Raw genomic sequence first — 16,955 nt, 5'->3', positions numbered from 1 at the left:
GCCCCGGAGTGTGGTGGAGGCTCCTTCTTTGGAAGCTTTTAAGCAGAGGCTGGATGGCCATCTGTCAGGGGTGATTTGAATGCAATATTCCTGCTTCTTGGCAGGGGGTTGGACTGGATGGCCCATGAGGTCTCTTCCAACTCTTTGATTCTATGATTCTATTTTTAAATCAAAATCAAAATGAGGACTCACACATTCATAGAATCATACAGTTGGAAGAGACTACATGAGCCATCTAGTCCATTCTCCTGCCAGGCACAATCAAAGCACCCCTAGCAGATAGCCATCTCATCCCTGTTTACAAACCTTCAAAGAAGGAGCCTCCACCACACTTCGAGGCAGAGAGTTCCACTGTTGAACAGCTTTTATAGTCAGGAAGTTCTTCCTAATGTTCAGGTGGACTCTCCTTTTCTGTAAGGTCATTCACAGACCTCCAGAGGGAGCAATTCTCCTATAAAACAATGTTTTCTGGATACCTAGTTTTACATAAAAATAGCAGTTTCCCAAACCCAGTCCTCCCAGTCACTTCCAGTTTCAGGAAAGGGGGTGAGTGCCACTCCTCCCCTAATTCTTCTTAGCTGCCTACCCCTGCTTTGTGATATAGAGAATTCGTTCCACCATGTTGTTTTTCAATTTGATCCCAGAAGTTCACTTTTAGTATTTAATTCTGTACTTTCACTTTACTTGCTGCTTTTCGTGTCTTCTCTTTTAGGAGATGAGGTACAGCAGCTCTGCATTAAACTGGCTGTGACCCAGGCCCAGTCATCTCAGAATGCAGCAATGCTTTTGGGGATGTGGGTAGCACCACCACTGGTATACAGTCTAAGTGTATGTATTATTGGCTTGAGAGCTATACTAACCAATGGATATTTTCTCTTTCTGTTGGTACACTTACAGTTCTTCTACTGACAGTGAGTGGGAATCACATATTTTTTCCTTGGTAGAGTTGGTAGACATGGCTGAGACAAGATTCCGGATTTCCATAAATTTCGAATAATATATAATCTATTCCCTTCTCCTTTTTCAAATGAAATGAGAAGTTAAAGCAATTCTGCTACAACCCTATGTTATTATAATCTATGTAAGGTGCCTGTATCCTTTTGAAAGAAGCATTTCTTAAGAATTATAAACAAAAAGAACGTATGCTAATCAAGGTGGCCATTCACACTTGCCTCAAACAGACAAGAGTTATTTCTCCCACTTTGGACATTCCACAGATATATAAACCTCACTTGCCTAGTTTCCAACAGACTTCACAACCTCTGAGGATGCCTGCCATAGTTGTGAGGGATGGCTATAGGAAATGCATAGCCCCTTTGCTGAAATAGCACCACTTGCTATTTCCAGGCAAAAGTCAAAGTGCTGGTTTTGCCCTTTAAAGTTCTACATGGTTTGAGTCCAGAGTATCTGGTAGACCAGGCATGGGCAAAATTTGGCCCTCCAGGTGTTATGGACTTCAACTCCTATCGGCTGTTAGGAATTGTGGGAGTTGAAGTCCAAAACACCTGGAGGGCCAAAGTTTGCCCATGCCTGTGATAGACCATATCTCCCTGTATGAACCTGTCTCAATTTTAAAATTGGGAGAGGGCTCCCAGGTCCATCTGTTGCAGCCATGGAAATGATCCTGCTCCATGACTGCTCCTGGGCTGTGGAACTCCCTGCCTGTTGTCTTTTCACTAAAAGCCTAGGACTTATTTTATAATTTAGGTAAGTCTTTAACTTTAATTGCATAATTTTAGAGTTTTGTATTCAAAAGTTTTTTCCTTCTATTTTTTAAAATTGTATTTTATATGTGAAATGATGAGGCTTTTAATAGAATTACTAATAGATTTTTTAACTTTTCTAACATAAAAATTTTAGTTATAACTTTATCTCAAATTTTGAAAGCCTCGTTGGCTTCCATTCTCAGAAAAAGGTGGGGTTTGCATTGAATTAAACAAGTAAATATTGAATAACATAGGACTCAGTCTCAGAAGTCCCTCATGTCTTGTATTTGCCACTCAGATTCAAGCAAAGAGATACGTTTTCACTTCCTTACCTGTGTGGATGAAGTATGTTGCGGATGACAAGCTGCAGGCATTCACCGAAGTGTTTATGGTTCAGCATTTTGACACAAAGAAACAGACAAAAAACCCGGAGCTTTGCTGGGACATTCTGGAGGGGCTCCATCAAGCCATGAAACTTCCTAGCCCTGCCCAAGGCAATTGGAGCTGTCTTTGCAAAGCTGCTGAGAGGATATTTGAACTTCTGCCAAATGAGATTCGGGTAAGGAAGTAAATATTTAAAGTATTGGAACTGTTTGGAAATGGTTCCTTTTGGGAATGTAAGAGATGCTAGGGAACCAGGATGGCTAGAAGTGAAAAACATTGTCCCTGAAAAACAGAGCTGGCCCACTGGATAGGATATTTGAAGCAGGACTGGCATACAACATACATAACAAAACATACATATTCCATGACTAATCATGGAATAATTGAAATCAACATTAAGAATGAATCGACTTCTTGGATGATGAACAGATGGAATATACAACCTAATCTTGCTTTCATTTCTGCAACACATAAATATTACTATTAGTTTCTATTGAGCCAGAGTTTGACTTTTAGGATAGGTACCAAGCTCATTATATAAAAAAACCCAAAGCACGAGGAAACAAAAAGAAATGAAATATTCTTTCCAAATTTTGTTCAGAACCTTATACCTGTTGAATATCATAGAGTCATAGAATAATAGAGTTGAAGGAGACCACATGGGCCATCTAGCCCAACCCCCTGCCATGCAGGAAAAGCACAATCAAAGTATCCCTGACAGATGACCATCCAGCCTCTGTTTAAAAGCTTCCAAGGAAGGAACTTCCAAGGAAGGAACATGTACATATTGAGATATCTTGGAGATGGGACCCAAGTCTAAACAAGACTTTCAGTTTCACAGCTTCTATACATATCGGGGGTTGGACTGGATGGCCCATGAGGTCTCTTCTCTTCCAGCTCTATGATTCTATATTCTAAAGTTAAGTTTACACGCAATATTTTAATATTTCTGTGCATGAAACAATTTGTAAACATTTAACTTCTAAAAAGCAAAGATGTCACTATCTCAGCCACCCACGTAGACAAATTGGGAGTAATCCAGACTTCAGAAATCTGGATAAGGGATGCTCAACCTGTATTTACAACTTCATTGAGGGAGTGAACTTCGACATTATCTGTTCATCTTGTGTTAGTTAATATGAACATGGCCCAATTTAATTTTGCTGGCAAATTCAGAACAGAGATCCTTTGTAGGGGCTCCTAACTGTTTTCCAGTCATAATGGAATGCACTAAGTCATGGAGAAGAGAATCTGGATAGTTGTCTATGTATACTTTGATTGACTAGATGCAGGGGAGAAGAGATATGTCACCTTCCCCTTTAATCATGTTGTACAAGAAGGAATTTCATCTCTTGAATTTCTGGCCAAATTTGCTTCCAAATGTCCCATCGTCTCCTTGGTCTGATGTTTTCTGTCTTTTTACTGTGTTGTAGCATGGGTTTTATCAAGGATTCTCAAGGCATCCTTACTTCCTCCCCAAGAAGATGTTGCTTTCTTTATTGGTGGAATAGTAATGCATGGAGACTTTCTGTTGAGAAATTAGCTTCCTTTTTCGCAGTAGAAAGCTTTCCTTCCACAACATGCTAATATAAAACACAGCATAGTTTAAGAATCACAGATTTAAATCATAGATTTTAATAGAACTAAATAAATACAAATACCACAACAAAAGTATAGAATATAAATAGAAAGCTATTGTAAATATATATATATCTCCATTTTGCAAGATACGGGCATGTTTTCTTAAAATCTGTGCTTTGTGGTTGACACTATCCTCTGGTTCTATTGTATCTTGATATTAATTTTTGATAATACAAACAATAAAACGATTTTGTGCCAAACCGCACTGAAAAGTCAGGTATCAGTCAATTTATTTCTAAATTGTTTGAGCTATACTGATAGTACTTAGGGCATATAACCTTTTGTGAATGAATGTTTATTGTACTAAAGTTAAGTTTAGGGAATTGGAAATAGGATGTAACACGGTAGTATCTGTTTGCTTTATTATACTGTTGTATCTTGTGATTGGCATTTCTGGTTGCTAGCCATCCAGAGTGGTAACTAAACAGGGGAACAATGGAGTGTAAGTTGAAAGAAAGAAGTAAGGAAAGATTTTATTTTTATGGAGTTTTATAGGCTTTCCTTGTTTAAAGATCTTTTTCTCTGTTCAGCAAAATGAGGTGAAGATGTATATAAATTCAGCAAAATGCCTTTCAGAAATGACAGATTCAGAGGTTGATCAAATTACTCACGTCTCCAAGGTAATTAATGCATTCTAACGATTTCCATCTTTTTTCTAGGAAAGCATTTATAATATTCTATAGTAACTAAACAGTAAGCCTTTTTTTGACTTTGTATTTTGAACAGGACTTAATTGGGGGGGGGGGGGGGATGGCAGTGGACATGAAATAAAATGGATAGTGGTGTCTGGTTAGCTAAAAAAGATCCCAGTGATCTCCTTATCAGTCTCCTTCTTTATTTCTATGTATATGCACAAATCTTTACTTCTTGATCAAAAGTCATAACAATACTTCAGCCACAGGCAAGCAACCGTTCAGAGACTAAGAATGAATTTCCTAACCCCACATTGACTGCAATCTTCAGCTACACCAAAATATCTCCATCTCCCTAAATTTCAACTCCAAAATGACAACTAGATGTTATGTTGTGTCACTTCCTGTGGCTACTTTATCATGAAATGAAGAGGGGGAAGACATTTGAAGGAATTGATATGTTTTGTCAGTATTTGGGGCACTGGGAAAAGCCTTGCGGGGCTTTAGGCACAATTTGAGAATGATCATTTGCGGAAAAAATCACACCATTTTAAAAAGTGGGGAATGGAAAACTTTGGGGGACTAGCGAGGGGCTTCAGGGCCATTCATGCAACATTTGGCCAATTGATAATTCTGTGAACAGCATCTAAAAATAATTTCAAATGGCCACATGAGTTGTTTTCATCAATGTATAAAGCTTTCCATTCTTGTTGTTAGTTTCCCAATTTGCTTTGTGAAAAAATTAGATTTTTATCACATTGGTATCATTTTTTAAAATCATCATTGTTTCTGACTGTTCCCAATACGATGTAAGTATGCCAAAACCAGTGATAGAAGAGGATGCAATTTTCATGTGTACATGTTTCACATTCGTTTGCCAAGTTCACAATCTCAGTTGTTCTTTGTATTTCTGGAAAAAAATGTTTTGCTCCTTGTATTTTGTGAATGCTTGTTCTCTTCTCACTTCTCTGAAAGATTTGCTTCCAACCTTCTTTTACCACCATTAGTCATTCATAATAGCTGTATAATACTGCCACCAATACTTAACACAACCAGTCTTTTCCTAATGGTGGTTTAGAACAACACACTTTAAACCACAGAATTATAGCTCAAGTATTCTACTTTAATTGCCACGATATTGTCATATGGAATCCTGGGATTGGTGATACGATGAGTCACTCAATGTCTCTGGCTGAATTTTCTAAATGTCTTTCTTGAAACTGCAAAATCTAAATTTCCATTGGATAGGACTATGGCAGCTAAACCCACAGAAGGTTTTATGAGTTAATGGCATTTGGCTTTCAGGGGATGCAGGTTGTATAATTTTGCACTGTTTATAAATCCAATGCCAATATGTTGATTTCTGGTTCAGAAACATAAAATATACACAACTATTGGGACTGTGAACTTGAGGAAGTAATATTACATATGTGCACAGGCAACTGTTGACATTGTAATTATGCAGTGTGAATGAACTCGTGGTTTCTGGAAAAACTTTAGGGCCCTTCGAGACAGGCCTAAATCACAAAAGGAACCGGGGTTTAAAATTCTGATTCCTTTCATAATTTAGGCCACGCATAGGGTGCTAATTTCTGGTCTCCTGGAGGAGGACATCATGGGTTTTGGGTCTGTGTTGAAGGGCCTGTAGTTAATGCAGAAAAGGTAAGAGGGTGCTACTTCAGAAAAAATTGGGAAAAACAAGATATGGGAAAATGGGCTGCTTCTTGGTTTTAAAACATATATGGAACCTTACTCATAGGTAACCATATCGTGTCAAAGTGAAAGTTAAGGGCAATATGAAATAAATGTTTGAATACAAGTATACAAAAATAAACAGAGTTTTTGATAACTACAGGGTTGTTAATGAGCTTTCATGAAATAACTAGGAAAAGCTTGCACCAAAGAGTCGTTCTTCTATTTTTCATTTACTTCATGGCTTGTTTTGCAGAACAATTTGGAAAAGATCACATTTGTCAAGCTTTATTTAGTTTCTCAAGGCAGATTCCCTTTGCTCCGATGGAATGATGTGATTAGCACTGCTGCTGGGTGCCAGGAGAAAGAAACCGTTGTATGGATGCTACTGCACAGCTTCTACCACGCACGAATTGTGAGCCATGAAAACACTGGTGAGCACTAATGCAAGAAACTTGTTGCCATTGAATATCCACTTCTTCTACGTATATAAGAGATGAGCAAAATTTCTGATCAGGCATACATCAGAATCTCTCCTGCTTTTCAATCTCAGGCAAATGAAGAGGAAAAAGGAGATCCAAAAGATTTATTGAGTTAATGGCATTTGACTCATGTGGAGACATGTTGTGCAGGGTTGCAGTATATCAGTAGAAATCCCATGATAATATAATTCCTGATTATTTGGTTTTTATTTGTTTTTTGGGGGGAGGGGTCTGGACTGTTTAGATAACTAAGGAGAATTGTTCCATTTTTGTTTACATTTGCATTTTAATATCCATATTCTGTTAAGAGGTATTCTGAATGCCTCTATATTTCCGCCAACCTTTGGCACTTAGGGTAAATTGCTTAACTGCTTGGCAATTCTGCCTCCAGACACCCCCCCCCCCCCCCATCCTCCAGTCCACACACACATTCCCAAAACATGCATTTGTGGGAAAAAGGGTGCCTGTTGATGGGATGATTTAGTACAGCATGCCTTGCTTTGTCTTGGGATCTAATAAAAAGAAAGGTTCTTTGTTCCTATCAGCTTAATCTCTTGTAGAAGAAGAGATTGGGAACTCCAAATACCAGGCTTATAGGTGCCAGTATTTCACCTATAAGCTTGAAATTGCTGCCTCTGGAAGCTGTCTTCACTGTTCTGTTGTTGTTTTATCTTCCAAATGTAAAGTTTGGAAAAGAGTAATCAATGGGGAGAGCTAACATCTCACCCAAGTACTACAACATTATACATTCTTGGGAGAGTGTCAGTTTTTCAGGGTTCTCTGTGTGTGTGTGTTTGTGTTTTGGGCAGGGAGTGTGGGTGTCATTTTTAGAGAAGCAAGCCAAGTGAAGCATACCTGTTAATAATGGACAATACAGCTGTAACAATCTTGAATGCTATGAAGATTGGTGATTTCATTACTGCAGGTGTTCTCTCTGGCACTGCAGATGAAACTTGTTGATGTTTCAGACATTCATAATTTTCAGAGTTGTGGTGGTCAGTTCATCACCTGAGGTCAACTTTGTGGTGATGGGGTTGTGCATACTTAGCTAATAGCTAGGCTTCTGCTTAAAATACTAGCAAGCCTCAGCAATTGGGTAGAAAGGGTTAGAGTTTCTGTTCTTCTTGGTGGTCTGAGTTTTTTCATAGAACCAAGGTTCAGAGGTGTAGAAAATGAGGCCAGAGAACAGAACTTTATGCAAGCTATAAGTAGTATTCTGGCATTTAATCTACAACTGGGGCCACAAGGGGTTTTTTCTTAAGGAATATAAAGAGTGAGACATCAGGAACTACCTGCACAAGGTGAATTCTGCCATTCACCTATATTTTCTTTTGTCAGCAAGGAGGAAGAATTATACATTTAATCATCAAGCATCTCTTCCATTTCTATTAAAAAGTGTGATTTTTCTCATGAGATTCCCCATTAGCCATGAGTGCTATGTAATTGTTCCATATTCAGAGACAGCTTGCTGCTGATAATCAACATCTACTTGGCAATAGCAGGGAAGAACTTTTCTCTTAAATGTATATATTTCTATTGTTGATCACAGCTGTAGGAAGGTGAAAAACATGGTGGCTAGATGAACAGGCAATATTATGCAAGTAAGTGGAGTGTGTCACTGATCTCATCTGTCTCATAACAAGATATCTTTTCAATATAAAGTATGGACTATAGACCAGGCATGGGCAGCTGTTAGGAATTGTGGGAATTGAAGCCCAAAACACTTGGAGGGCTGAAGTTTCCTCATTCCTTCTGTAGACACTACATTAAAGGTATAGCATGCAGTTAAACCTTTTCTTTTTTACCTTCAGGTAAGCATATGGTAACAAATGAAAATTTTCACTGCTGACTAAAAATTGAAGTAGGACGGCAATCTCCTCATTTGGTCTCACTGGGGGTAAACAAGTGGGGCTGATGTTTGAACTCTACTCCCAGGTTTATTGGGCATAATCTAGATCGGGCCTAGGAACAAGCTTGCAAAGCAAAACAACTGTAAAATTGAGTGTCACATTGTATATTTGACATGGTGTGCAATTTAATCCTAAACCACAGTGAGTATGGGCCAACATCTGGAATAAGCAAGGAAGGGAGTGGTTGATGGAGGGTGTATGGAAACATTTAAATTGGGGAAAGACTCATTTGTAACAGGTAGTAATGCATATTAACTGAAGTATGAAAAGGTTTGCTCTTCACCCTTAAAATGCTTGGAAGTGTGTCTCATTTTGGCTTGATGGAAGTTTCCCCACTTTATAGGAGTCTTAAAGAGAATGGAGTGGCTCTTGGAACTGATGGGATATATTAGAAATGTTTCCTTGAAGACAACATTTGTACCAAATGTGGCTCCCAAAGAGGTACTTGCTAAGAAAAATAATTTGTGGTTTTCAGGAAGACATTTTGATTTATGATTTATACTCTTTTCCAGGAATATATGGAGATGTTTGTAACGAAGGCATTTTAGTGTTTTTATAAATGAAAATGTCAAATTGCTGACAAATCGAATCAAAATGGCCTTTTGTAACATATATTTTAAATATGGAAATTGACCATCTGGTCCAAACAGTGATGGAATCTCAAAAAGAAAACATTGCTTTTGACATATATTTACTGCAGATAATAAGCAAAATTCTTTGGGCACTTGTGTAACCATCTGTTCAGTTTTGTGGTTTTAAATAAACCATCTGGAACGAACTGTTTCCTTGTTACTAATATTATTTCTGTATGCTCTGTATAGTTTTATAATTTTACCATCCAATATTTATGTATACATACATGTATGTATTATAGCCGACTCTCTTACTTGCAATGTGCAATCCAGAGCAACTCACAAACTCAAAAGTTTTCCTGTCATCCCCAAAGCACCTCCCAAGGGCTTCTGGGTATTCGCATAGAGTTTTGGCCTTGTAGCTACATTAATACAATACTGTACTTGTGATCTAGGCTTATAAAAATGTTTTTGTGGTCACTGTTGACATTTTGGAGTGATGCCACTGGTATTGTGGAATTCCTTGTCTTGCTTCATCCTTGTTTTGATATGAAAAGTGGTAGAGAGGGAGGCATGTATTCCTGATGCCCCAAAAGGCCTTAGTTCTTACGAGATCAGTTCTCTCCACAAAGGTCTGGTGTTCCTTTTATTATTTATTTATTTATTGTATTATTATTTATCTCCCACTTTTTCTTTCTTAAACTGTTCATGACTGGGTTAATGAACTTTGGCCTCTTGTATTGCAAATTTGGGTTTCATTGGACCAGAGTGACTGTTGCTATATAATCGTGGTGGCAGCAACCATTGCTTCTCAAGTCATCTTAGTATCAGCTTAAAAGAAACTGTCTAAACGGTACTATTATTGCTGTTAAACACTGTTATTTCAGTTAAAATGTAAAAACAAGTTAATATTTGTACGACTTGGAGGCAGTTGTGTTTACTTTCTATTCTTCCTGCCTCATGGATTCTCTTCAGTCACTCATATTATTGTGCTACACAGAGTTGTTCATTAGATGAGGCAGGCAAATTGCAAGTACAGCAGGACAGTAGTGTATTTGCCTTGGCTTTATCATATGATGTTTCTCTTTTCCCACCACTCTCCCGTTGGAAGATGATTGGAAGTCATTTCTTTTACAAATGGAAGTCATTAACAGATTATTTCTATCTGTAAAATAATTACTTTCTAGTCTACTTCCCACCAGGAAAGGAGAAACATTGAGTGTAAGTTCCATGATAGGTTCAGTGTTGTTTCTGAGTAATTGCATTTTCCCTGTCTCATGTGATAAACTCCTAAGATTGCTAACTTTGCATACCTGGTAGCTTTCCTTGATTCTTGTGAGTCCATAAGCTTCATAATTTACAAATGAAAAGCTTCAAAGTCCTTCCTAGATTTTGCTGAGCTCATTAACAAAAGAAACATCTGTTTCCTGTTTAGGCTCTCAATTTCCTCTTATGGATCTTTGCTGCTGCTGTGGTTGCCTGGGCTGATCATGCTGCCCCTCTGCTACTTGGTCTCAATGCGGATTGGTCTCTTTGGGAAGGGAAATCAGTCCCAGGAGTATCTCCAAGTTATTTGGGCAGGCAGCCAATAGATAACTTGGCTGTCCACGAGACCCTCACCCTTCTCCCAGGGAGTCTACAAACCCTGTTGTCCAAAGAGCCTTGGAAAGAACAGACACAAAAGGTATGTGATTTCTGCTCTAATAAGGGATTACCCCTCCTGCTGAGAATTTTCTGTATTCACTGAATTCATAAGCAATCTTAAATACTGATGATTCATGGATTATGTTTGTTGTTGCAATACATTCTGTGTATAACATGTGCTGTATATTATTTGAGGGTATATTAGACATGGGCAAACTTTGCCCCTCCAGGTGTTTTGGACTTTTACTCCCACAATTTCTAACAGGCTGTAGACTCATCAGTATTTTTATTTATTTATTATGCAAACTTATATGCCACCACTCCCCTGGGGCTTGGAGCGGCTTACAAGAACAGGCTAAAATCTAACACAATTTTAAAACAATTTAAAACAATTTAAAAACAGCAATATCAAAGATCAAAGATATACCAGATCAAAGGTATACCGGAGACCTCCATTGAAATGAAGTAATGGAAATGCTGAAGTGGTAATCATTTAAAACCATAAGCTTTGGAGTTTGAAGAGTGTAAAAGTGTAGACTTCCTTTTGCTATAAAATCAACAGGACCGGGGATGAACATGCCTTGCACTAGGGTTGCTGTTGTGTGCTTTCCAAGTTATTTGTAAATTATGGCAACCCTAAGGTGACTATTATCATGCTTTGAACTGGATTATATGATAGTGCAGAATCATATAATCCTGTTCCAAGCAGATAATGTGGATTATCTGCTTTGAAAATCTGGATTATAAGGGGCCTTAATTAGTATTATAGCCCTTGTTAAGCCTTTTGTTTGCATTAATCTGAGAAATCAAGGGCTATAAGCATAATAGTATGCACAACTTTATCATCAAAACTCTGTTTTATAGCTATTCCAAAAAGTCTGCATTTTCTTTTTTTTATTTAAATGGGAGAAGGATTAAGTGCTCCCTTCTCTAAACCTGATGACCCAAATAATATTATTAACATACAACTAACACTTCAGAAAAGCTAAGCAGATATAAAAATGCTAACAATGTCTACCCCACAGCTGAAGTTTTGAATTGAATCATCCAAAACTGATTAAGATATCTTGAATTATAAGGAACAATTCTAATACTGTAATTCTAATACTGTAATTCTAAATGTATTCCTAGTTTATTGACTGGCTCTTCAGCATAATGGAGGCATCCAATGAAGTACTATCCAAGTCTTCTAGAGATCTTTTGAAAGGTACTGTGGAATTCCTGTCATCTTTCAGCTTAGGAAAACAGCGCCACATTTATACATTTTCAATTTAGAATTAATATATATCAGTGTGATTTCACTACATCCCATTGTGAGCAGCAATAGGGTGATGGGCACCAAGACCTTGAGCTCATCTATTTCACAATGGCTGAATAGCTTCTCATGCACCAAATCAAAAGAGAGTGAGGTTTCTATGGAAATTGCTGATAACAGCATTATGACATTTCCTTTCCATTAGTTGTTCTTGATTTCATAATTTTCAGTGAGGAAATATGATGAGTATCTGACAGATTTAAATAATAATAACTTGCTGTCTAGTGAATGCAGGCCAAGTACTTGCCAATAAGCAGAAGCCCTGAGAGTAAATGAATCATGCTTTTGCAGATTACTAGTATTTAATAGTGGGGGCCCAGTCCATGTCTTCTGCATTATATATCCTGATGCTCATCATGGTTGACACATCTTCTAATACAGATTGAGTATCTTTAATCTGGAATTCATAAACCCAAAAGTGCCAAGCAGATAGTGTGGATTATCTTCTTTGATAATCTGGATTGTATGGCAGTGTAGAAGGGGCCTGAGATAGTAGCACCTTTGCTACCTGGTTCCAGGTATTTAGGATAAAGGATACTCAACATGTACTTAAGTTGCTTAAGGTATCCAGAGCTATATAGCTTATTCGTACTTTTCTCCAAAGCATTTGTCTGCAAGTGTGTAGTTGCTCTGGATTTGTCAAATAGCAAGTCACACTTTCCCTTCTTCAACAAGTCTGCCAGCTCTAACTACAGGAAAATTCCCCAAATCATTCAGAAATTCATTAGATTCCATAGGTTTCCAAGCACATGACATTTTTTATAGATTTCTCACTCCAAAGGGAAGAATGGAAACTTAAAAAAAAACAACCCTTCACTAGTTCTTAAATTGGCCTGCCAGCTCCAATAATAGAAATTCCCCAAACCATTCAGGAATCTATTGGATTCCATAGGTCTCCAAATGAAGACCATTTTAATAGGTTCCTCACTCCTAAAATAAAGAATAAACACCTAAAAAAAACTTCACTAGAAAGTGTTCTGACTGTGATAATGGGGCCACCATAACTGGTCTAATATTGAAAGCACTGGTGTCAGTGTCTGAAGTAAAGGACAAATAAAGGCAATGTATCCTATGCATTGGGCTGATGGCCAACTAAAGTCCTTGCACACTTCGTCTTATTTACAAAACTTGTATGATGCTCTTAGGACAGGGACAGGCAAGTGTAGCTTTCCATTTGTTGATGAATTTCAACTCTCATCAACCCTAGTTAGTGAGGTGATGCTTGAAGTTGTCTGCCTTGTTCTGGGAAATTTGGATGAACTTTTTAGAACAACGTAGTTCTCCTTCAAATTGAACTATGATCAGGGCAGAAATGTTTATCTTTTTGATGCTGACTTATGTTATGGATGTTCTTTATTTTCTCAGCTTCCCTACTGGCCCTGAGGTCTTTCCCTGAATTCAAGAAGAAGGCAATATGGACAAAGGCCTATGGGTGGTAGTCCAAACATCTCACCTTCACTTTGGTCAAAGAAATGAAAGAAATGATAACATAGCTAGTGTTAAAATATGCCGTGCCAAAGACCATACATGTCGTGGAGTCGTATAGGTTTTCCGTTCTCCGGAGATCATTTTAGATCCTGAGTAAGATACTTAAAAGTGCTAGCTTTTAATTATCTTCTCAATTTATTGAAAGTAAGGGCTTAACAAATTTGTAAAACTTTTATTTGAATTTGACAGTTTCATATTTTTAAGAGTAAAGAATGGCCTGAATGCTGACTGCATAATATTTTATCATATACTGGATGAAAAGTGTCTGTGATCTATGACGAAATAAAATTTCTGCCTTGAATTAGCAACCACTGGATGTGCTTTGCATGTTAGAAGATCGGATATAGCAACTTTCCTCATTGATGTGCATTTCAGACATTTTGGATCATGGCTTCAGTCATTATAGATGGTAGTCTTCAAATTTTAGGAAAATACCATAGAGCAGCAGTGGTGAGGCTGTGCTATGAGATATTAAGTCCATGCAACATATTCAGGAGAAAACATGTTGGCCACGCAGCAAAATACAACAAAATTCAGAATCCACAATTATTGTGTAATGCAACTGCACAAAATAAACAATGGAAGCTTTTTTTTTACATTGGCAATTTTTACATATGCAACATCTTAACTTTTTCTAGGGGTAGTAATACAGGGACTTTATGAACAATGCAGTGTTCTCTGCCTACTAAAGGAGCACTTAGCTTCTCACAGGACAGGAACAACCTCCGTCTCAAGGAAATGTATTTATCTGTTTATAATGGAGCTGAAATATGATTACCTTCCTTTTTTTGCCCTTTGTACATGGCCTTCACATGACCAAGAAAAAGAGACCTTTGCCTGCACTGAGATCCCTTCAAAAACTGAACTACAATAGAAATAGATTAATACATTTGTCAATTTTGGTCTCCACTATTTTAATCTTATTTTACATTCAATCGTACATACATGCTCCATATGATATGCTGGCTAGGATCCAAGTAATGTTATGTTTGGGTATTTCCTGTCACCTTATGGCAACCTCATGAATTCCCTCAGGTTTTCTGGTATTTCTTGCTGCTCTCCTATCCAAGTGACAAGGGTTGACCTGCTAACTTCTAAGATCAAACAGGATCTGATACTTTTATGATACTTAGGTCCTAAAGAACACCTGTAAGAATTCCTAAACATGGGTGTATATCCCAAACAACTTGTTTGCAAAATAATTTTGTGTCTAGATATGTTTTGAAATGAAAAATTCAATTGAAATCTGATTTTTTTTTTCTTTTGGGGACTGTCAAATGACTAGTTTGAGAAAAAGCATAGAGGAATAATTCATAACATGTTTACACTTGCAAGACTGATTTATAGCCAGGGGTGGGTGGAGACAGCCTGCAATAAGAAGGCTGGCTGATACAATTATATACGAGTGCAAACACTGGTAAGTACATTAATGCGTTTGATTAGAAAGAATCTGTTAAAGAGTTTTACACAGATTGGGAATTGTTTTCTAAAGGAAATATTGAAAAATATCAGTTAGGTTTTGAAGCACAGTAGGATCAAAAGATATGCAGAAGTTCATTTAAGGTTTATAATTAAAGGAAATAAGATATTAGGATAACACTATGTAACAAAATTTGAAAGAAAATTATGTTCCTGGTTTGAAAGTTTTATTTCCTGTTTAATTGTGTGGTACTTACTTTAAAATAGTTGTTATCCTCTAGGAACTTCGTATTTGTGGCTGCCACAAATTATGATGAATTGGTTTGAGACTGTAAGATATTCACTGAAAAATTATAGCAAAATGTGCTGCAGGACATCCCACAAAACATAGTTTTTGCAGTTTAATTAACTTTTCCCATGTTTTTATGATACAAGCAATTAGGAAATGATATTTATAACCCAGGAAGAAAAAATGTGTTACACAGTGTAATTAGATCCGTTGGTTGGAAGCCATTAGACACATTCACACTGACCCGTTATCCCAAATCAGGATAACATAGCCTTGAACTGCATTAACCAAAGTTACGAGCTACACCCAATTCTCCCGAAGAATCCAGAACAAACCATGACTTTGAGTCATGTAAGCAGTTGGGCCAATGCCAAAATGAAACTGGCCCTGACTGTTGACACTGGGCAACAGGTGGCCTGGGGACACAGAATGGCACTGTCCCTCTCTTTGTTCTTCTCCTGGCAACCAGGAGAAGATAAGTGATAACACAAGAACCTACATTTTGACAAAGATGTTATTCTGTGCTTACCCCTTAAATGCTGAGGTTGGAATCCCTTGTGTTTAGATATGTTAGTATCCTTTTTTTAAAAAAAAAATCTTGTTTTTCTGAGAGTTTAGAAAATGGCACAAAGTAGTCTTCGTGTTAAGAAGAAATGCCTCTATTAAATGTTACCAATGCAGATGGAGGATATAATTGTTTCAGATCATTTTTAATATCCCCAAAAGTGTAAATAAATAAATAAAAAACAATGTGAGAGAGAACAAAACAGAGATTTTTCCTCTCCCTATCCATAACATTTAATGAATTGGCACCTGATAAGCATCTGATCAAAATGACCCAATAAATTAACCATTAGTATTTGACTAAAAGTTTGTCTCATTGCATTGTTTAGTCCCTTCCTAGTATTTTAAGATCTTAATCTCATGTCTGTCCACAGCATTTTGTGTTGATTATTCATGACTGTTATGTGCTGCAAACATGCCTTGTTTTGCAAACTGTAGTTTGGGAATCTGATATGCGTATTTTCCAGTATTTCTTCTGTTCCCTTCTTTCCTCTGACATTAGAGATGTGTCTGGAATGTACCATTTCTGTCCCGACTTTCTGGCCTTGTCATGCCACCAGTTTTAACCATTACAAAATAATTTAGCATAGTGCACTTATACAGCTGCTAGTCTAGATAGGTGTTTGTGAGAACAGACCCCTTTTTACATATCGGAGAAAGTAAACAGATTTATCTAGTTCCACTACCTGCATTTTGGATCATAAAAATGAATGATTGCCACTCTTTACCTTAGCGTTTTACCTTTTATACCACCTTGTAATGTAAAGTCTGCATCTCAAAATTTCAACTATGATATCACATTACCTTCTATTTGTTCATGGTAAAGGTAAAGGTTTCCCCTTGACATTAAGTCTAGTTGTGTCTGACTCTGTGGGGTGGTGCTCATCTTTTTTTCTAAGCCGAAGAGCCGGCGTTGTCCATAGAGATCCAAAGGTCATGTGGTTGGCATAACTGCACAGAGCGCCATTACCTTTCTGCAGAAGTAGTACCTATTGATGTACTCATATTTGCATGTTTTCAAACTGCTAGGTTGGCAGAAGCTGGAATTTGATCCGCCAACCTTTCAGTCAGCAAGTTCATTAACTGTTTAACCCGCTGTGCCACTGGGAGCTCCTCATGACTACATAATACATTTTTATATCAATATACTAATGATAAATCATTAAGACTAGTGTTGCCATACAATAAAAAATCGAGATCAAAAATTAGCATGCATC

At 37.4% G+C, this 16,955-nt stretch overlaps 1 protein-coding gene across 2 annotated transcripts in view; it reads left to right on the top strand.

Moving 5' to 3' along the window:
• FOCAD (focadhesin) overlaps window positions 1-13,774 on the top strand; it is a 147,167-nt gene extending 133,393 nt beyond the window's left edge. For both annotated transcript variants that reach the window (XM_060762447.2, XM_060762446.2), the window contains exons 37-44: window positions 713-828; window positions 2,005-2,265; window positions 4,262-4,351; window positions 6,312-6,489; window positions 8,791-8,888; window positions 10,455-10,703; window positions 11,795-11,870; window positions 13,344-13,774. In XM_060762447.2, coding sequence (XP_060618430.2) covers window positions 713-828; window positions 2,005-2,265; window positions 4,262-4,351; window positions 6,312-6,489; window positions 8,791-8,888; window positions 10,455-10,703; window positions 11,795-11,870; window positions 13,344-13,417 — 1,142 coding nt within the window. In that variant the 3' untranslated portion in view covers window positions 13,418-13,774. The remainder of the gene's footprint in view (window positions 1-712; window positions 829-2,004; window positions 2,266-4,261; window positions 4,352-6,311; window positions 6,490-8,790; window positions 8,889-10,454; window positions 10,704-11,794; window positions 11,871-13,343) is intronic.
• The last annotated feature ends 3,181 nt before the right edge of the window (window positions 13,775-16,955 follow it).

The sequence above is a fragment of the Anolis sagrei genome, chromosome 2 (genome assembly GCF_037176765.1).
Source record: "Anolis sagrei isolate rAnoSag1 chromosome 2, rAnoSag1.mat, whole genome shotgun sequence".
NCBI lineage: Eukaryota > Metazoa > Chordata > Lepidosauria > Squamata > Dactyloidae > Anolis > Anolis sagrei.
The sequence above is the reverse complement of the archived record's forward strand: the minus strand, read 5'-3'. Positions and strand labels throughout refer to the sequence as shown.